Consider the following 21,920-nt stretch of genomic DNA (forward strand, 5'->3'; position numbering starts at 1 on the left):
ATGATCAACATGAGCGTGTCACGTCTGTGACTGAGTCTATATGTGTCCATGTCTGATGCATGCCCAAGTATACAGTTTGTGAACAYTACAGTTTGTGTCCTCCCTCTGGCAGTGTGGTCTCTGTCTGTTACCTCTCTTTCTTGCAGCAGGCGGCGCAGCGTCCTCTTCCTGACGATGTGACGTCTGCGGACTAGCACGAACACACCCAAGGCCAGGACCACAAACACCAGGAGGCCTCCCACCACACTGGCAGCCACCGCCGACGGCACGGGACCACTGGGAAAGCAGCAACAACACAAGAGGTGAGTTTCCTGCTAGCTTCTTAATAAAAACATCTGATATCAAACACTTTGTGACAACTGCTGATGTATAAAATGCTTCATAAAATACATTTGATTGGTTGATTGATTGATCTTTCTTCTGTTGCCTATACTGGACTTATATAAGGTTACATCAACCTAGATCACTTAGCACTTGATCTATCTTGATCTTTCACTATGATATGGTTTCGGCGTTAACCTGATCCCAGACGTGTTTGTGTTTATTACTATAGTCATTGTCACACCAAACAGCACAAACAGATCTGTAATCGAACTGGTTTCATGTTGCTTTATTTGAAAGATCTCGCTCACCCTCTGGCATTGCAGCCATTCAGTCCAGGTCCAGAGCATCTATAGAAAGAAAGGAGGGAATACTATTCTCAGAGTGACTACTTCACACAATCCTGACCATGGTAAACACTCATCATAGTTTCTGAATAGACAATCATTCAAAAAGGGCTGACATTGCCTTTACAACGAGGAGTTAGAGATTGCTGTGTAGACTGTGCCTTACCCGTCGGTGCAGTTCTCATGGCAGAGCTGACATTCTCTGTTCTTGTCAGCGTATTTCCAGATGGGCCTGTCCACGTCCCCGAGAACGCCACGTGGGCACCGATAGACACAGTGGGGGCCATCTTTGACGTGGGTGCACTCCACACACTTGTCAGGGCCCTTCAGAGTGGAGGGTCAGAGGTTAGAATTGTTGATCTAATTGTTGTCTTGAGTGAAAATACAGCTGACTTTGCAATATTTGCCAAATCACACAGAATTCTCATCAAATTTTCAGAATTTGTTACACAACTCAATAGCTATCACACCTGAATGTCAAAATAATTAAATTAGATGAGACAATTCAGATGAATATAAAGTTAAAGGAGCATACAGATCCAAAGCAGCTTCCGGTTCCATTCTTCACCATACACTCTCGGTCACACTCTAGGCACATGTTGTTCAACACATACTCTCTTGGCGCCCTGAAAAGGCAAGAGAAAGGCGAGGAAAAACGATCAAAACATTGACACAGCACAACCCTCCATCTCGAGTAGATATAGTCAACATATGAGCAGTATCAGTAGTATTGCCCTTGGTGTCGTTGGGTTAACTCACCCCTCCAGTACGTGACAGGCCCCCACACAGCGGCCCCTACGGGCATAGTACAGGCAGGTTAAACACATGGTTGGACCGGGCCCCCAGCAGCCCTCCTTAGTGCACATGTCATCACAGGTACTGTTCAGCTGGGCTGTAGGGAAGAGAGGGGAAGACTATAGGCTCCATCCAGAAACAACTCCTAGACCAGGACTGTTCAATGTCGGTCCTCGAGGGACGAAACACTTCTGGTTTATATCCTCTCCAGACCTGGGACATCAGGTGAGTGCAATTAACTGCCAGGTAGAAACAAAAAACTGAAGTGTTTCGCTTTCGGCCCTCCAGGACCGGAATTAAACAGTCCTGTCCTAGACCCAACCCACTAGGCTAGGTTAAATCTGAATGGATATGCTAGGTCTAAGCTGTAGTGCTCAAAATCTATCTAACCTACCAGAGGGTGGAAGTAGAGCCACAACCACATTGTTTATATCCAACAATGGCAATGTTAGGTAGCTAAGCTAACTGCAACTACCTGTGTCCTATGTGTATATGGCTGTTGGGATGAATGTTAGCATTTGGCCATTGAAAAGCAGTGTTTGCAAAGGCGTTGATCAGAGTTTATACTTGATGCTTGTCCTTGCTTACCACATGTGCTGATGTTGGCGTTGTTGTCCACCCTTGCGAACTGTTTGTCCAGTCTGAACAGGCCATTCCAGTGGCCTCCGTTGGTGTAGCAGAGGTGGGGGTTGTTCTTCACCACAATGTTGCCATCGCTGATCTCTCGTAGGGAGCGGAGGCCTAGATACTTCAGATGGGCCACGTTGAGGGCAGCAAAACTCACCTGACCACTATGGGAAGAGGGAAGGTAATGTTAGCTTACTGCTACTGTAGCTAGCCCATACGTAACATTGAACAATGTTTCTGTGACATTGCTATAATATCATACAGCAGAGTTTCTCAACCCAGCCCAGAGTTGACCTCCTAGGTTATTGAGTATTTACTTTCTATCATGAACAGTACTCCACTGACAAAACACACCAAAAACCATGTTTCATAGTCATTACAATAGCAGAGCGTTAGACAGAGATACACTTACAACTGTTTGGTCCTTCCCCTGATAATCTCCAGGTTTTCAAATGCACTGAGAGAATCAAGGTGCTTTGGCCAAGCCTGTATGAGCAGAAACCCTTTAGGGAAGTAACAAAAATACATTTAATCAAGCATTATCTTTGCTTTGATTACCCTCAGCTGAATTACATAGCAATTGAAGATAAGTTAAACTTTGTTCTACCTGAAATTTCCTTCACAGTTCTGAAATAATCCAGTTTGGCAGGGTCCATTTTTGGTGTTAATGTGTACCTATCACTGAAAGAAGCAATTACAAAGATACATATCTTAGACAAGTAGTTCAAACACTCATTTAAAGTTGAATTAATTTGAATGAACACATGGCAAATTGCATTTTGTTTCAGTGCTACGGTGTCCATATTAGGACAGCCCATGGACGCTGTACAATGCTATTGTTATTCCTTACCCATTCAAAGAGGTTCCAATTATTGAAACATCGCCATTGATTTTGGTGCAGTTTTTGAAAGAATCAATGTTAGAGGCGTTGATTGACAAGACGGCAGTAAGCGGCCCCATTCCAAGTCCATTGCACACTAGACGAGAAGAACACCAAAACATTAAAATCATTGACGATCTAATGCAACATTATGAGGTTTAAAAACCACACGGCTAGCAAAGTTGAAAAGAATGTACAATTATGTTGTCCAGCTTACCACGGACAAAGAGTTACATTTGCAATATTCAGACCCCTTTACAGGGGCAATTTTAGCATGTAAATCTTGGTGGAGCAAACTTCCCACCATTTTCTTTTATGCATGCTAGCAAAGCCACTACACAACACAACTCTAAACAATACATTAATTGCACTATAACAGTGACAAACGGTGCCCACAAACTGTTAGGGCCTACATAAAGCAGTCCCAACACCTTACCACTACTACACCTGGCTATCAGCGGAGCCTTGCCTGGCAGCGAAACAGTTCATTCAGCCTCATTTAGTGCCTTTAAAAAAACATAGCTGATATGGCTGACTTGCTTAAACAAATGTGGTTTCTACTGACAATTGAGATGTGCAAACTATGGCATAAGGGAACGACGAGCGGATAATATGCAATCCGTAATTTCGATTAAGACATTAATGCGTGAGTTAGGACGGACGTAGTCAGTATAACTATTTGTTCAGCACTTTGAAATGTACAGCGACAGAATTCAGAACATGAGCCATTCTTACAGTATTCTCCCTATACAGCAAGTCAGATAAATAAAGGGGGCATATAAGCAGACAATGAAAGCTCTTACAATATTCGATGATGACATTTCTCTAAAACAGGCTATAGGCTACATGTGCACCACCAAGTCAGAACAGTAGGCTAAATTACGAGAGGAAAAATTGACCAAATTAGTAGGGTGAGGCACATGGGCTACTAACAGCTTACTACATAACATACACTTAGTTTTACTTTCTTAGCTACAGTATACATATCTTCCTGGCATATTACATAATTTATGCAGCAGCATACACAACATTTTTGGACTCACCTTGTGCTCACTTGAACAGGCAGGTAGCGCGGCCGTCCTTCCTGGACAAATTTGGTCATCAAACTTTGTCATCGAAGTCTGGCATTCTCTGGATTTATAGTGCTTTCAAGACAACTGGGGCCTCGGGGAAAAAACAAGGTCGAATCATGATGATGTCAGTGATCTTCAGGTTGGAGCTCTAGAAAGAGGTCAGAGTTCCCGACTTGCAATTCTGAGTTGGATGACCGTTCAAAAAAAAGAATCCCAGTCGGAGCTAATTTTTTTCAGAGTTCCCAGTTGTCTTGAACTCACTGAAGTCTGAGATTTCCCAGTTCCGAGTTTCCAGTTGTTTTGAGCGCGGCAGAAGTCATGCTGGATTGACAGCATGGCTAATGTTGAATGTTTATCCTTTTAAGCTTGGAAAAGAGACCCTTAAACCCAGACTTGGACCACACACCCACTCCACTGAATAGCAGGCTAGTGATTGCTTTGAAATGCTTGCAGCTAGCCACTGATTCCTTTCAAACCACTCGTTGTTAAATTTGAGATTTCCAACTTACTGTGTAATGTTTATGTCCAATGGCTAATGAGCACCGATACGTTTTATCTATAATTTCTCTTCATTATTTCTCTTCATATCACAAGGCTTGAAAATAATTTGCCAGTAAATTGTCGACTTGATTCATGATGATGACTGCTAGCTTGCTAGCTAAGATCCAATCAAAGCTACTGTAGATACAACGTGATTTGATGTCATTTTATCTGTGGCCAATGACGTTGAGCCTTCTTGGATAGGCACTTCTAATGTAATTCTATTGTAGCACCCAAGGGGCTTGAATTTTCAAGCTCAAGCCGTAGATTTCGCAGGGAAGTAGTGTCCCCATGAGTGACAGAACACAGCCAATCACGATGCAACTAAAGAACATTACCAACACCTATGCTCCGTATTTTCCGCTGGCTGCCCCACCACCACAGACAAAGCATTGAGCTAGGCTGAAACACCTGCATTTTGAAGCTGCCTTACTCAAGAAAGCAAAAAAGAGACCAAGTTTGTATGTGGCTTCATTAACTCAATTGTGTTTTTTGTTTGTTTTGTTTTTACAATGTTTGCAAACTGATATTTGACACGTATTAATGCCAAAATAACATGCAAAACAGGCAACAACAAAAAATTTGGTTTTAGCTAAACAGGTGGGCCTCAAAACTGCCCAGTTTGACTGGTCACCACTCCCCCTTCACCTTTTGGACAGATTCCATCACACTTCTTGCACCTCCTGACACCATTCTCCTCCACCTCGTGTGTGTTGCCACTGCATGTTCGGACACACGCCCCGTGGTCCGTCACCACATAGTTATCTGCAAGAGACAACCAATCACAGGACAGGTCAGGGGTCACCCAAAGACACCTTCACCACTCCAACCAATTATAGGCAAAAGTCTCTTCACCATGTAGGTACAGTGGAGTTGTCTAGATAACTGGGCTGTATTAAGTGAGGTGAAACGTTCTGAAAATTGCAGAAAGGAAAGTAACAAATCTAGCACAATTTCTAATTCTACCTGACAGACAAGCATCTGTTCTTTACATTTCTATCTGGGCGATCAGTAACATTGCACCTTTCTGAGCAGACCTCTGAGTGCATCTGTATTAATAATGGATCATACAGATGGACACTATTGGCCTTACGTGGGCAGGTCTTCACACAAGTGGCCCCGAACGTGTACTTGGCGTTAGGGTTGGAAGCCAGCTGGTGGGTGTTGGGATTGTAGATCATGGTAGGAGGGCAGGCATCCTTACATGTGCCATCATCCTGGAAGTCTCTGCAGGCCTTTGAATACAAGAATGAAAGACTAGGATCACAATAAGTGTGCAATATTGTCAACCATATCTGTTTTCTAATGTGGAGCAGCCCAGGAGTGGGTCGTCTGCCTGTTGTCTTTTAGATGTGTTTCCTATGTGATTATAACTTTTGCAAATGATAAATTAATTGGAGTCAGAAGAGTCCCTCACCAGGCACTCTGTAGGCCTAGGGCCGGTGCAGCCTGCAGCACAGTGTTCGTTACAGCAGTCACTCGGTTTAGGACCCCTACACCTTCCAGAGCACTGCTCTGCACACTTCAGCTTGGTAACTGAGGATAGACAGAGAGATGAAGACAGAGAGATAAGGACCAGTCAGTCAACAGAACACACCCTTCACTGAGAGCAAGGGTCTGTGGGAGAAAATGAGCAACCAACAAAATACTTTCAACATCAACAAAATGTTGAGAAATAGCATGTGAGGTTTTTGTGTGACTACTCTCATGCTAATTTCAGGTAGAGAAGAGTGTATTCTTACATGTTTGACAGTTCTCTGGTCCTGGTGTCCAGCATGATCCATTGTAGCATCCAGGGTCACACTTGCCACCTGTCAGGTGGGAAAAACACTGCTTAACTTCTGAATGATCTCATTCATAGAAAACTATTATTAACCAGGTAGTTTGGATCCTGGAAGCTGATTGAATGAAACGGCATTTCAGCCGTGTGTATATCAGACAATATACCACGGGTATGATGCACAAACACTTGTTTACTGTTCTATTTATGTTGGTAACCAGTTTATAATAGCAATAAGGCACCTCGGGGTTGTGATATATGGTCAATATACCACGGCTAAGGGCTGTGTCCAGGCACTCCGCGTTGCGTCGTGACTAAGAACATCACTTAGCCGTGGTATATTGGCCATATACCACACCCCATTGGGCCTTATTGCTCAAGTGTAACACATGGCAAAACCTGTCCATGCAAACCCGAAATCTGTATCATATGGAATAATCATAGTAGTTGTGCAACATACTGTACATCCATATTACAGAAGCTTCAAATGAAAAACAACAACCCTAAATTATTCCACTGAACACAACTGAGAAAAGGATTCATTACTTTACAGTGTTTCTGTTTTTAAATTAAGCTAGCATACTTACAGTAACGGCCATAGCTCTCCAGTTTGAACTCCATACTGGGGTTGCCGGCCTTGTTTACCATGTCCCACCATTGGATGGTCTCCACATTACACAGCAAAGGATTGTGGGCAATTTTCACCCCTCCCTTGAGAATGTCTGTGCAAAATAGAAGGACAGATCCGGTGCCTTCAGAAAGTATTCATACCCTTTGATTTATTCCACATTTTGTTGTGTTACAGCCTGAATTTAAAACAGATTTTTTTTGTCTCACCCATCTACACACAATACCCCATAACAACAAAGTGAAAACATGTTTTTAGATTTTTTTCTTCAATTTATTTCAAATGAAATACAGAAATATCTAATTTGAATAAGTATTCACACCCCTGAATTAATACTTTGTAGAAACACCTTTGGCAGCGATTACAGCTGTGAGTCTTTCTGGGCAAGACTCTAAGAGCTTTCCACATCTGGATTGTGCAACTTTTGGCCATTATTCTTTAAAAAATTCTTCAAGCTCTGTCAAATTGGTTGTTGATCATTGCTACACAACAATTTTCAGGTCTTGCCATAGATTTTGAAGTAGATTTAAGTCAGTATTGTAACTCGGCCTCTCAGGAACATCCACTGCCTTCTTGGTAAGCAACCCAAATGTAGATTTGGCCTTGTGGTTTAGGTTATGGTCCTGATGAAAGGTTAATTTGTCACCCAGTGTCTGGTGGAAAGTTTTCCTCTAGGATTTTGCCTGTGCTTTGCTCCATTTGTTTTTTTTTATCCTGAAAAACTCCGTAGTCCTTAACGATTACAAGCATACCCATAACATGATGCAGCCAGCACTATTCTTGAAAATATTGAAAGTGGTACTCAGTAATGTGTTGTATTGGATTTGCCCCAAACATAACACTTTGTATTTAGGACAAAAACATTTTTTTTTTTTTTTGCAGTGTTACTTTAGTGCCTTGTTGCAAACAGGATGTATGTTTTGGAATATTTTTATTCTGTACAGGCTTCCTTTTCATCCTGTCAATTAGGTTAGTATTGTGAAGTAACTACAATGTTGTTGATCCATCATCAGTTTTCTCCTATCACATGAAACTCTGTAACTGTTTTAAAGTCATCATTGGCCTCATGGTGAAATCCCTGAGCAGTTTCCTTCCTCTCTAGCAACTTAGAAGAGGAAAGACGCTTGTATCTTTGTAGTTACTGGATGTATTGATACACCATCCAAAATGTCATTAATAACCACCATGGTCAAAGGGATATTCAATGTCTGCTTTTATTTTTACTCATCTACCAATAGGTGCCCTTCTTTGTGAGGCATTGAACAACATCCCTGGTCTTTGTGGTTGAATCTGTGGTTGAAATTTACTGCTCGACTTTGGGGCTGCTTGATGTGTGGGGTAACGTGTTATGATACTGGGTGTCAAGTAAAGTGTTACCAATAATTGTATGTGTGGAGTACAGAGATGAGGTTGTCATTCAAAAATCATGTTAAATGCAACTTATTATATGACATGTTAAGCACATTTTTACTCCTGGACTTATTTAGGTTTGTCATAACAAAGGTGTTGAATACTTATTGACTCAAGACATTTCAGCTTTTCATTTTTTTGCCAAATTCAGGCTGTTACACAGCAAAATGTAGAAAAAGTCATGACTGTGAATACTTTCTGAAGGCACTGGAGCTATATTTTTCTGGCCTGCGCAATGGAACCAATGGGATAGACCCAAAAGTTCTAAATCCACACTAAATCACGCGCACCTCAAATACTTCAAATACTTCAAAGTAATTTAAATAACATGATATAATGTATTTGACCCACTCAGATGTGGACAGAATCCTGGATACAGTCACTGAAGTGGACCCCCTAGTCACCCACTAACCTGTCAGTCCTCTCAGCATCAGCTCCCTCAGGCCCCGTGTGTAGTTAAGGGTCACAGAGGAGTGGTTCTTCTCGTAGTTGGACATGACAGCCAGGGCATACTTGTTGTCGTAGAGGGAGTGTCCTCGGATCAGACGCAGGTTCTCCAGTGGGATAATGGCTGCCTTGTTGACGGCGATCAGAACATAGCCTCCAACCTCCTGAATGGACTGGAGGGCAAAACACCATAGAAATAATGAAAATAATTGCTAACAGGATGATAAAGTTTGGTCTAGTAGTAGTGCAGCCATCTCCAGAATACATGTTGCCCCTGAAGGTAATGCCAGGTTTGCAATACCATCATTGTTCAGTTGGTGTTAGTAAAGGCACAAATGAGAGAAAAGCTTTATTCGGACCATTACATTGACATTGTAGTCATTTAGCAGACTCTTATCCGGAGTTATTTACAGCCAGTGCATTCAACTAGGAGCTAGATGCCACGGCAAGAAAGGGACTGAAATGGCTGATACACAATTTTCTCTCGTCATTTTAGATCTGCGAGGGGGAGAGGAGCTAGGACATAAGAATGGTGGATAGGAAGCCACTGCAAACAATGTGTTATAATTGAACCCTCCATCTCCTCACCTTGAGGAAGGACAGGTCGTGGTAGTCCTGGATGTAGGTGAGCTCTAGGTTCTCCAGGACCACGGTACAGTTGCTGTACATCCTCACCAGGTTGTTGTAGTGGTCGTCTACAGTCCCCAGCAGCGTCAACCTGTTGCTGATCCCCTGACACACTGAAACCACAGGACGACACAGCTAAAGGGAAAATGTATTTCACTATGAAAGTTTAGTTGCTCATCGTTTACGTCCAATTTTGGCTTGAATGTTGGCTGTATGAGTGAGTCATTTACATAATGAACAAAACAGAGTTTCACTTCTGGACGAGAGACATCATTCAGTGGGAACCGTACATTCCAAACAGGTTCCCACTGAACATTAACATGGAAACCCAACCTACTGTGGGCATAGCTAATCGTGTTGAGGTGCAGGTGACTGACTGTCAGCTCTGATATACACTGAGTGTACAAAACATTAATCTACAAGGTGTTGAAAGCGTTCCTCAGGACTGCTGGCCCATGTTGACTCCAATGCTTCCCACAGTTGTGTCAAGTTGGATGGATGTCCTTTGGGTGGTGGACCATTCCTGATACACACGGGAAACTGCTGAGCGTAAAAAACACATCAGCGTTACAGTTCTTGACACAAACCGTTGCACCTGGCACTTACTACCATACCCTGTTCAAAGGTACTTACATCTTTTGTCTTTCCGATTCACCCTCTGAATGGCACACATACACAATCCATGTCTCAATTGTCTCAAGGCTTGTAAATCCTTCTTTAACCTGTCTCCTGCCCTTCATCTACACTGATTGAAGTGACATCAATAACCGATCATAGTTTTCACCTGGATTCACCTGGTCAGTTTATGTCATGGAAAGAGCAGGTGTCATTAATGTTTTGTACGCTCAGTGTAAGTGAGATATGAACATCTCCACAACAGGTTGGACAGGTTCTGAGGAGATGAAAGGTTGACACATCATTAACCTTTACACAGCTGCAGGCTACACAACAACCAAGGGGAAATGTTCACCAATCCATAGGTCTCTCAGATAGTAGTGTGTGCTTTGGGGAGTGGTTGTCGCTGGTACGTAGAGTTAGGCAGCATGTACTAGGATATCATGAGTTGAATGAAGACACACACGCACATACACAGACACACACAGATACACACACGCACAGTTTTAGAGGCAGATGCTGTAGTCAGTGGGAGGTGAAGCAGCAGGTTAGGGAATAGCCAGTTCCTGTGTAATTTATCTTGGGATAAGACAACAGGGCTCACAGCATGATCATGGGGATGTAGCCAAACAAATCATTTAATAAGTCTGATATACTTGTGGTTCATATTAGCTGTTTACGTAGCTTGTGAGAAAGCTTTTCAGTGAGTCATGCTGTGGTTTGCGGTAGACAGGCAAGTTCTTCTTCAAGAAACCGCTTTTAACTTAAAAAATTACAAGCCCCTAGGCTTAGAACAAACATTATAACATTATAAGTAAAATCGTAGACCATCCTCGCTTCTTGACTAAATCAACATACGAGTGTATGTATGGCTCCCTCACCCTAACCACTAAGTACCCCCCTACTGTTCCAGTACCCTCCCCTTCCTGTTCCAGTATCCCTCCCCCTACTGTTCCAGTATCCCTCCCCCTACTGGTCCAGTATCCCTCCCCCTACTATTCCAGTATCCCTCCCCCTACTGTTCCAGTATCCCTCCCCCTACTGGTCCAGTATCCATCCCCCTTTTCTGTTACAGTCCTCCCCTTCCAGTTCCAGTATCCCTCCTCCTACTGTCCAGTATCCTCCCCTACCTATGTTCCAGTATCCCTTCCCCTACTTGTTTCCAGTACCCTCCCTCCTGTTCCGTACACCCCCTCCTGTTCCATATCTCCCCCCTGTTCCGTATCACTCCCTCCTGTTCTGTATCCCCTCCCTCCTGTTCCGTATCCCCCCCTTCCTGTTCCAGTCACCACCCTCTCATGTTCCGTACCCCACCTCCTGTTCGAGTACCTCCCTCTACCGTTCCGTACCCCCCCCCCCCCCCCCCCCCATTCCTTTTCCAGTACCCCCCATTCCTGTTCCAGTACCTCCCCTCCTGTTCCATGCCCCCCTCCTGTTCCAGTACCTCCCCCCTTCCAGTTTCCCCCCCTCCTGTTCCGTATCCCCCTCTCCTGTTCCAGTATCTCCCCCTTTCCAGTTCCCCCCCTGTTCCAGTATCTCACCCTCCTGTTCTGTATCCCCCTCTCCTGTTCCATACCATCCCTCCTGTTCCAGTATCTTCACTCCCTCCTGTTCTGTATCCCCCCTTCCCTGTTCCAGTACCCACCCCCCGTTCCAGTACCTCCCTCCTGTTCCAGTACCCTCCCTCCTGTTCCAGTACCCACCCCCCCGTTCCAGTACCCTCCCTCCTGTTCCAGTACCCTCCCTCCTGTTCCAGTACCCACCCCCCCGATTTTTTTTCCCAAGTTAACCCCTCCCCCCTGTTCCAGTACCACCGCCCCGTTCCAGTACCCTCCCTCCTGTTCCAGTACCCTCCCTCCTGTAAAAGTGAAAGTCACCCAGTAATATACTACTTGACTAAAAGTCTAAAAGTATTTGATTTTAAATATACTTAAGGATCAAAAGTAAATGTAATTTCAAAAATATAAAATAATAAGTATCAAAAGTAAAAGTATAAATCCTTTCAAATTCCTTGAATTAGGCAAAGCAGATGGCACTATTTTCATTTTTTATTTATTTTACTGATAGTCTTAGACACTTACAAACAAAGCATTTGTGTTTAGTGAGTCCACCAGATCAGAGGTAATAGAGATGACAGGGATGTTCTCTTGATAAGTGTGTAAATTGGACCATTTTCCTGTCCTGTTAAGCATTCAAAATGTAACGAGTAATTTTGGGTGTCAGGGAAAATGTATGGAGTAAAAAGTACATTATTTTCTTTAGGAATGTAGTGAAGTAAAATATAAATAGTAAAGTAAAGTACAGACACCCCAAAAAACTACTTAAGTAGTACTTTAAAGTATTTTTACTTAAGTAGTTTACACCACTGAACTCATCCTCCCTTCCCACTCCTTCAATCACACCAGTGTGTTGAACTCATCCTCCCTTCCTCAAAAACTCTCCCCTGCACTCTGCTGCTGCTCGTAGCACACTGGCCATCTTATATGCTCCAATTTGAATAAAATTGTGAATTATTCAAGAACACCAGTATGCTGGTTTCTTCTTTTTCAAACATACACAAAGTAGGTGTGCAAGGGCTATTTTTTTCAATGACTGTAGTTCACAGTTGACTATTAGAGCAATTAGTTAAAAACCTTAAGTGAAAGAGATGGGGCATGAGAAGATAAATTAGACTGCTAATATGACGTTGGATTCCAGTGATGTAAAGCGTGCTATCCTCTCTGGTTTAGCTCTCTATGATCCTCCTGCTTTGTTTCTGAAGAACAGGTTTTAGTTGATTGTTTGACTTGGAAAGCCTCCACTGCAAGGCCATGCCAGACTGCATAGGAAGAAGTTCCTGTGTGTGTTGTACTGGGTGGGGTCTATATGAGAGAGATTTTGCAACTCAATGGTTTTATTTCTTCTGTACACCCACCGTATGTGTTCATTTAGCTGACATTGCAAGTTCAATGTTTGCTGTATGAGGCATTGCACTTCATTTGTCTTAGCTGGAAATATAGAACTAGAGTTTATATTCAATTTCCAAATATGATATGTTACAGGCTGCAGCTGGATGACTCTGAAAGGCCAAATGAGACACTAGAATAGTTTCGAGAGTGAGCAAGTTTCCTTCTGTTCAAGTGCTATGGGACCCATCACATACAGTGCCTATAGAATGTCTACACCCCCTTGAACTGTTTTAACATTTTGGTGCATTAAAAAGTGGGATTGAAATAGATTTAATTGTAATGTTTGGTCATTGATCTACACAAAATACTGTAAAAGTGTATACAGTACCAGTCAAAAGTTTGGACACACCTACTCATTCAAGGGATTTTCTTTATTTTTTTTACTATTTTCTACATTGTATAATTACAGTGAAGACATCAACACTATGAAAAAACACATATGGAATCATGTAGTAACCAAAAAAGTGTTAAACAAATCAAAATATATTTTATATTTTCCGTTCTTCAAAGTAGCCACCCTTTGCCTTGATGACAGCTTTGCACACTCTTAGCAATCTCTCAACCAGCTTCATGAGGAATGCTTTTCCAACAGTCTTGAAGGAGTTCCCACATGTTGAGCACTTTTTGGCTGCTTTTTCTTCACTTTGCGGTCAACTCATCCCAAACCATCTCAATTGGGTTGAGGTCGGGTGATTGTGGAGGCCAGGTCATCTGATGCAGCACTCCATCACTCTCCTTACACAGCCTGGAAGTGTGTTTTGGGTCATTGTCCTGTTGAAAAACAGATGAGAGTCTCACTAAGTGCAAAGAAAGCTGAGGATGGATCAACAAAATATTACAAAATATGCATGTGTACAGTACGCAACAAGGCAGTTTAAGTCTGCGTGAAAATCTATGGCAAGACCTGAAAATTGTTGTCTAGGCATGATCCCCAACACCTTGACAGAGCTTGAAGATTTTTAAAAATAATAATGGGCAAATATTGCACAATACAGGTGGGCAAAGCTCTTATGAGATGTAGCCAAGAAGACTCACAGCTGTAATCGCTGCCAAAGGTGATTCTTACATGTATTGATTCAGGGGGGTGAATACTTATCTTAACAAGGTATATTAGGTGTATTATCTTTAAAAAATATATATATACTTTTTCTTCCACTTTGACCGAGGTATTTTGTGTAGATCGTTGACAAAAAAAGTTTGAATCCCACTTTGTAACACTATACAATGTGAGGGTTGGGGGGGTGTAGACTGTAGACTGTATATTCACTGCCGGAAGAAGTCCTCTGTGTGAGAATATGTGTTGCAATGTAAGGCTGCAAAACATTTGAAACAAAATATTTGTCTATATATTTCTACTTGAATAGCCTCAATAGAAATCTGAGCAACAGTTGACTGTCATACAAGTTCTGTGCTACTATGGGTAGCAGAGTGGGAACCAAGACAAACTATAAGTCATACTTTCCATTCGTATACAGTCCACAGATGACCTCTCTCCTCCTCCAGAGTTCTCCTCTGCCCACTCCTGTGCTCCTGCCTCTCCCCTCGCTCCTCACAGAGAAGTGTGGAATTTCCTGAGTCTGTGCCATGTATCCTCTGCGCAATGGTAGAGCGGGAGGGATGGGGGGAACGAGGAGTGAGAGGACACTGATGGACACTCTCTCTTGCAGAAACACGTAGTCGCACTCATTCAATTCACACAGAAAATGGGTTGGCCTGCCCACTCACCACTGATGTCTCTTTAAACAGTCTCTCAGACTGCTGGCTGAAGGAGGGAGGAGAAAGAAGGAAAGTAATGTCCCTTCCTGTTTCATTCATTGCTCCTGCTGAAAATGTCCTATCTTGCTGAATTGCCCTCAGTCCTGCTGTCTAAATGGCTAAGGGCATCTTGAACATCTCTATTTTAATGTTTTATGTAAGTACAAACAACAAAGCAAAAATGAAAGTGAAATAAACAGACACACCACAAAAACAACACAACCACCATACTTGATACATACCACAACATGCCCACACGTGTGGCATGTATCAGTCTAAGGGCATCTTAAATTATGTCTTCCAATTGACAATAAGTCTGAGTTGAACATGCATATTGCAACTCTGAATCGGGCCCTAAGAGAATGACAGTAGGACATTGACGATAACACTTCTTCTTGTGTTGTACCATGAACCTGGTGGTTGGATAGCTTTGGTGGTCCTAAGTTAAAGATGCAAGTAGGCTGTATATTACAGTAACAGTGGTCATAGTGTATGATACAGTCTGCCCTTCAGCTCCATGGTGTTAAGTCTATTCTCATATCCTCCAGCTTTTAATATATATATTTTTTTAAACTTGGCAAGTCAGTTAAGAACAAATTATTATTTCCAATGACGGTCTACCGGGGAACAGTGGGTTAACTGCCTTGTTCAGGGGCAGAGCAACAGATTATTACTTTGTCAGCTCGGGATTCGATCCAGTAACCTTTCGGTTACTGGCCCAACACTCCAACCACTAGGCTACCTGCCACCCCAGTTGGCTGGGGCTGCCTTACTGCACCAAACTATCTCATTTAATAATAGCGAATGCTTGACCCCATCTCCTGCCACAGTATCCCCCTAACGTAATCTAATAAAAATAGCCTCAATTGCCCTGCTGCGACTCTGGACGGCCTGCCTTAAGAATTACATTAAGAGTCTAGAATGTGCACCTACTGACTTACAGCACTAGTGAAGGTCTTATCGGCATCCACCGAATTACGTTAATACTAATGGCCTAATCTGTGTCGAGTGAATTTAATTTCGACCTGGGTTCAAATCAAGCAAATCTTTCAAATACTTTAGCTGAGCTTGATTGAGCTTGCCTGGCGCAATGGAACCAATGGAATAGTCCCAAAACTCTTATCCGCAGAGGGCTGGTATGGCTGCAGGCTTTCGCTCTAGTCAAAGCAGTAACACACCTGATACAACAAATCTGTTAAATAGTTTTCAAGAAAGTGAATTAGCTGAATCAGCTGTGTGACTGTTTGGTTGGAGCAAAAGCCTGCTCCACCCTGGCCTGAGTGCATGTACTTGCCTATCTGAACGTTTGAACCTAAAAAAATGATACCTGAGCAGCGGGATCTGACTGAACAAGCCGCTTCCCCTGCGGTTTCCCTCACATTCTTTAGTGGTATGGGTTTCTACATTCACTTTTACAGTTACAGATGACTAGATATTGCATCATTTCACATCATGCAGACCATAAAATCAGTGTGTAGGTCTAGGGCAATCTGAGTAAATAAATGCTATGTTGACTTAACAGAGTGGGCATTAGAAATGGGGCAGATACTTGACGTGCTCACCATAATCAGCGTTTACCTTCCCAAGGTTGGTTACAGAGAGATTGAAAAGACTCTTGATCACTTCCACTGTGAACCTGGATGACTGGTTATGGAGCAATGGCTGATGCAAATGTATGTGGTATTGAGGTGCATCCATTCTATTGGTGTTATACATTTATTCTAAGGAAAGTGCATGATAGCCATTAGCCACCCCTCATTGACTCAATAATACAGTTAAGGTGCATTCAATTCCTGCAAAATTCTTGTTTTTAACCCTGTTATAGTAACACCCGGTCCTTGGGGTGTTACTGACCGTGACCGTTTTTTTTGTATTTTATTAGGATCCCCATTAGCTTTTGTGAAAGCCACAGAACATGAAACATTACATAATACAGAGCATTTATAGACAAGAACAGCTCAAGGGCAGAACTATATACATTTAAAAACGGTACACATAGCCTACATATCACTCAGGCTCCCGAGTGGTGCAGTGGTCTAAGGCACTGCGTCTCAGTGCAAGAGGTGTCACTACATTCCTTGGTTCAAGTCCAGGCTGTATCACATCTGGCTGTGACTTGGAGTCCCATAGGGCAGTGCACAATTGGCCCAGTGTTGTCTGGGATAGGCTGTCATTGTAAATAATAATTTGTTCTTAACGGACCTGCCTAGTTAGATAAAGGATACATACACACAAAATATCTAGGTCAAATAGGGGAGAGGTGTTGCTTAATCTATTTTTTTAAACCAGGTTTGCTGTTCATTTGAGCAATATGAGATGGAATGGAGTTCCATGCAATAATGTCTCTATATAATACTGTACGCTTTCTTGAATTTGTTCTGGATTTGGGGACTATGAAAAGACCCCTGGTGGCATGTCTGGTGGGGTAAGTGTGTGTGTTAGAGCTGTGCGTAAGTTGACTATGCAAACTATTTGGAATTTATATGAAACTATATTGTGAATTCACATACAGAACTAATGTCCTCACTCAATGACTTACAGATTGCTGTCAACTTCGTTCTCCTGATTAAACTCATGGAGCTGACCCTGGGAGAACTGCAAACTGTTCTTCAGGTCCTGGACCTCTCTGGTCAGGTCGTCCATCCTTTTATTAGTTGACTCTACCAGTATTTGGACACAACACAACAAGCTATTTTCTTATTGCTGTAACAACTGCTTGTAGAACTCTTTTAGTTTGTTTAAAAGATCTTTCACCTATGATAGAGAGACCCCACTGTCCTCAACGATACTCCCACTGGATTTGGTTTTTATAATGGTAGCAACGTAGGCTATGCTGTTACTCCCCGCAATTCCGGACAGGGCAGGWCACAGGGAAGATGGAAACAGCAACAAACTGTAGGGATGTAGACAGCCCCAAGCACAGGACAATCCACGGTTCCAGCCACAAGGGCTAACCACGTCGCGGGCTGCGTTCAAGCCCTCAAGGAAACCCCGCTAGCTTGATAGCAGCTCATCAAAAGACCCTCGGTCAGCAGGATCCCTGGACAGATAGCAGCAGTCCCAGCAACTGATGCCAACCGCGTCACGGGATCCAAATCAAAAGGTAGCTAGCTAGTAACCAAACTTTTACAATACAACACTTTTTCAGACACTTTCAAAACTTTATAAAACAACAAACTGACGGCTGCCTCATTCCGCATTCAACAGCTGAACACAATTTAATCACTCCTCAAGTGCTATTTTTACTGTAGTTTAATCGGTGGGTCTTCTAAGGAGAATGGGCCGATAGCCTGCCTATCTCTGGTACAATAACGTTAGGGGAAACCACCGTGCTGAGTGAGTATGCACAACAGACCTGGGTTCAAATAGTGCTTAAAATCTTTCAAATCTTTTGAGTGTTTGCTTGAACCTGCCTTGAGAGCATGATGGGTTGTGTTGGCACTTTTGGGGCTATTCCATTGGTTCAGTTGTGCCAGGTATGCTCAGTCAAGCACAGCTAAAAGTATTTAAATATTTTTTACACTACTAGAACCCAGGTCCGGTGCTGTGTGGACAGTGCATGAAAGGTGTTGAAAGGATCTGTTTATTTTTTTTATTTTGCATAAACAATCCCACGAGGCACTAATATAAATATGCTGTGGACTGATTAAAATGGAACTCTTTCTCCCCTAAAGCCCGCAGATGAAAAGCGTGTAAATCTCAGTGGCAGGCAGTGGACTGCATTTGAAGTAGCAGCACACGGCTCAGTTAATTGGCCAACAGATTTATCCTCTGTGTTCCCCTGTCAAGGCCAGAGAACTTGGACTTTCTGTTGTTTACCCTCATTCAAAAGGCTGTCGACCCCGTTTTCTGTGTTTGGCCGTTCAATCCTTGGTTTTATCTTTAACACTCTTTTTCTTTCACCATGGTCTTTATATATCACTCTCTCTGTGTCTATTATGGGAATGTGGTATCAGCAAGAATAGAGGGTGGTACCAATTCCCGAATGTCTTTTTAGAGTTTTACCATCTGTTGAATTATAGGGGTGTGTTTGGCTAGCTTGGGTGCCAGTCTGTTTTGGCTTTAGCTAACTAGTTGTTGTCTTGCATTGGCAAGGCATTGATATGGCTAACTTTGTTGAATGCAGAAACAGTCAAGTGCCCTGGCTAGTGCCTGGCAAGCATCCAAGTAATACCAAAGTTAACATGTTAGTATGCATAGGCCTACATAGCACGCTACTATTTTTCTAAATTAAATAATCAGGAGAAATCATTTTCCTGTGACGCTAATTTGACTTGATTACAATAATCAGTTTTAAGGCATAATCTATAACCTGTTCCTCTACCATTTAACTGCATTCCCCTAAAGCCAGAAATGGATGTACCAATTCCAGATTATCTCTGTAACGGGAATGAACGTCGAAATACTGATGCTGTAAAGTTGCATGACTATTGTACCAATGCACAATGCATGCATAAACACAAATGAATCGGTCGTTTCCCGCAAGAAAAGGCAACTTTGCACTTGTTGGCACARCCCTCACCTCAAGTGTGGGTCATCAATTCACAACCATTCAGATCAGTGTAAAAATAACAAAGCTGCAGTCTTGGTGTCTATGCCCTAGTCAGACCCTACAATTGATGACACATGTATATTAGCAACCTGGCAAATCACTTTAAAATACAGAACATCACTTTCGTGAAGTCCAACATCGGTCAAACAAACCCTTTGGGGGGGGGGGGACAAATCAATACGATTTACATTATGTTATTTACAATTTACATTGAAGCCCACCACTTAGCATCACAAGAACGTTATTGATTCTGATCTAGAGCAGAGCAGAAATTCTAGTGTTTTTCTCCTCCTCCCACATCAAGCACAGGAGTCAAGTGACCCATCTATCACTTGTTAAGTACAGTACATGTTCTTTGACCCACCCGTGCTATGGCAGTTCAGGGATGTTTGATTTGGGTTTTGCTGGAAATGACCTCAGTGAATACTGGAAGGTGAAATCTGTCAAAGTCAACACTGAACTGAGGCAGAGGCAGGTGACCCTGATGTTTCAACATGGCATGACAACGAGGATTAAAAAAACAGGCCTTGTTTGTCAAAGCAGGAAGGAAGATTTAAATGGGAGGAAACAAACATACGAGTAAAATGGCAGGGAATTGGTTTGAGGAAACATAATTAATTAGATKTTCAAACATATTAGCTTACTCTGTCACACATCCAGTCACAAATGCATCAAAATGCATTCACAAATGCATTCAATCCTTCACAGACTCACTGTCGTATAATCCATGCTGTCTCCCTTCTGACTTTATTTTGGATTCATTTCCTGTCTTTTGTGAAAAATAAGGTGTGGTTCACTACGCAATAGTAATCTTAGATCCAGATTCATTCTAAGAATTGGGTCTAAATTGAGTCTTTCACAAAAAAACCTGTAATCTGCTTTCTGACACCTGTGCTGAAACAGCAAGAGGGGTATGTCACTCTCTTAACGAATAGAAGGGCTTTGTAGCTTCTTATCTCAATAGGAACACAAAATCTGTTCTCTCCTGGGTGAATGTCTCGCATTTAATCACCATGACTGACTGGTCTGAATAATTTACATATGAAAACAACACCGCATAAGAAGAATCAACCCAGCGACAGGATTTTTGTTTTCCCCCCGCAAGCCAGTATTTCACAACACTTTGGACTCGAGATTTTGAGATCAGGCTTTAGATGTCTCCCTGTCTCTCACAGAGTACGTAGCGAGAGACAAGAATATTATTCACTGAGCAGTTCCACTTTAAGTACAAAGAAGTTCCCCTTTAAGTAAATGTTGCCAACAGAGACAGAAAGGTGTACCTGCAGCTTTATATTCTTTTTCTTTGAAAATGACATTAAGACTGCTTTAAATTAAATAGTGCAGTTAACAAGGAGGTGGAACATACATGTACAGAAACACCTTTCAGATTAAATAAGATAGCATAATGGTTTATTTGTTACTACAGAAGTGTTTTCTAAAAATCATATTACATCTCAAAAAGGACCATACATTCACAGTGTACACGGTGTATATTTTAGTTAAACCTGTTTTGACGCTGACAGGATTCAGACAATTTGAAGAAAACAACTATATAACACCAAATTTATGACAGTATACTTGAAACTCAAGACAAGTGAGAATCTCTACTCCAGGGGCGGCCAACACTCTTCCTGGAGAACTACTGGATAGGCAGGTTTTTGCTCCAGCCCTGTCCTAACACACCAGTATCAGCTTCGTATTTTGATTAGTAAAATTCCAGAGTGTAAAGCATTACTGGGGGAAAAGCCTTTCCAGAGTGTAAAGCAGGACTGGGGAAAAAGCCTTTCCAGAGTGTAAAGCATGACTGGGGAAAAAGCCTTTCCAGAGTGTAAAGCAGGACTGGGGGAAAAGCCTTTCCAGAGTGTAAAGCAGGACTGGGGGAAAAAGCCTTTCCAGAGTGTAAAGCATGACTGGGGGAAAAGCCTTTTCAGAGTGTAAAGCAGGACTGGGGAAAAAGCCTTTCCAGAGTGTAAAGCATGACTGGGGGAAAAGCCTTTCCAGAGTGTAAAGCATGACTGGGGGAAAAGCCTTTCCAGAGTGTAAAGCAGGACTGGGGGAAAAGCCTTTCCAGAGTGTAAAGCAGGACTGGGGAAAAAGCCTTTCCAGAATGTGTAAAGCTAGGACCTCGGGGAAAAAGCCTTTCCAGAGTGTAAAGCAGGACTGGGAAAAAGCCTTTCCAGAGTGTAAAGCGGACTGGGGGAAAAGCCTTTCCAGAGTGTAAAGCAGGACTGGGGAAAAGCCTTTCCAGAGTGTAAAGCAGACTGGGGGAAAGCCTTTCCAGAGTGTTAAAGCAGGACTGGGGGGAAAAAGCCTTTCCCAGAGTGTAAAGCAGGACTGGGGGAAAAGCCTTTCCAGAGTGTAAAGCAGGACTGGGGAAAAAGCCTTTCCAGAGTGTAAAGCAGGACTGGGAGAAAAGCCTTTCCAGAGTGTAAAGCAGGACTGGGGGAAAAAGCCTTTCCAGAGTGTAAAGCAGGACTGGGGAAAAAGCCTGCAGACCCAGCAGCTCTCCAGGAGGAGGGTTGAACACTCCTGTTCTACTTTAACACACCAATGTCTGTAGTTATTTCTGGACATA

General features: G+C 42.6%; 1 protein-coding gene across 1 annotated transcript in view; it reads right to left on the reverse strand.

Annotated features, from left to right (window-relative positions):
- The window catches only part of LOC111972787 (melanoma receptor tyrosine-protein kinase), a 40,995-nt gene that overhangs the window by 13,294 nt on the left and 5,781 nt on the right, over positions 1-21,920 (reverse strand). The window contains exons 2-17 of the mRNA XM_023999867.2: positions 9,437-9,588; positions 8,814-9,021; positions 6,951-7,085; positions 6,326-6,394; positions 6,001-6,119; positions 5,677-5,818; positions 5,232-5,348; positions 2,941-3,067; positions 2,698-2,771; positions 2,503-2,593; positions 2,052-2,254; positions 1,428-1,560; positions 1,204-1,294; positions 835-992; positions 633-671; positions 132-276 (exon numbers count right to left, since the gene is read on the reverse strand). Of these exons, the coding sequence (XP_023855635.1) occupies positions 132-276; positions 633-671; positions 835-992; positions 1,204-1,294; positions 1,428-1,560; positions 2,052-2,254; positions 2,503-2,593; positions 2,698-2,771; positions 2,941-3,067; positions 5,232-5,348; positions 5,677-5,818; positions 6,001-6,119; positions 6,326-6,394; positions 6,951-7,085; positions 8,814-9,021; positions 9,437-9,588 (2,003 nt within the window). The remainder of the gene's footprint in view (positions 1-131; positions 277-632; positions 672-834; positions 993-1,203; positions 1,295-1,427; positions 1,561-2,051; positions 2,255-2,502; positions 2,594-2,697; positions 2,772-2,940; positions 3,068-5,231; positions 5,349-5,676; positions 5,819-6,000; positions 6,120-6,325; positions 6,395-6,950; positions 7,086-8,813; positions 9,022-9,436; positions 9,589-21,920) is intronic.

The sequence above is a fragment of the Salvelinus sp. IW2-2015 genome, linkage group LG14 (assembly GCF_002910315.2).
Source record: "Salvelinus sp. IW2-2015 linkage group LG14, ASM291031v2, whole genome shotgun sequence".
NCBI classification, from domain to species: Eukaryota; Metazoa; Chordata; class Actinopteri; order Salmoniformes; family Salmonidae; genus Salvelinus; species Salvelinus sp. IW2-2015.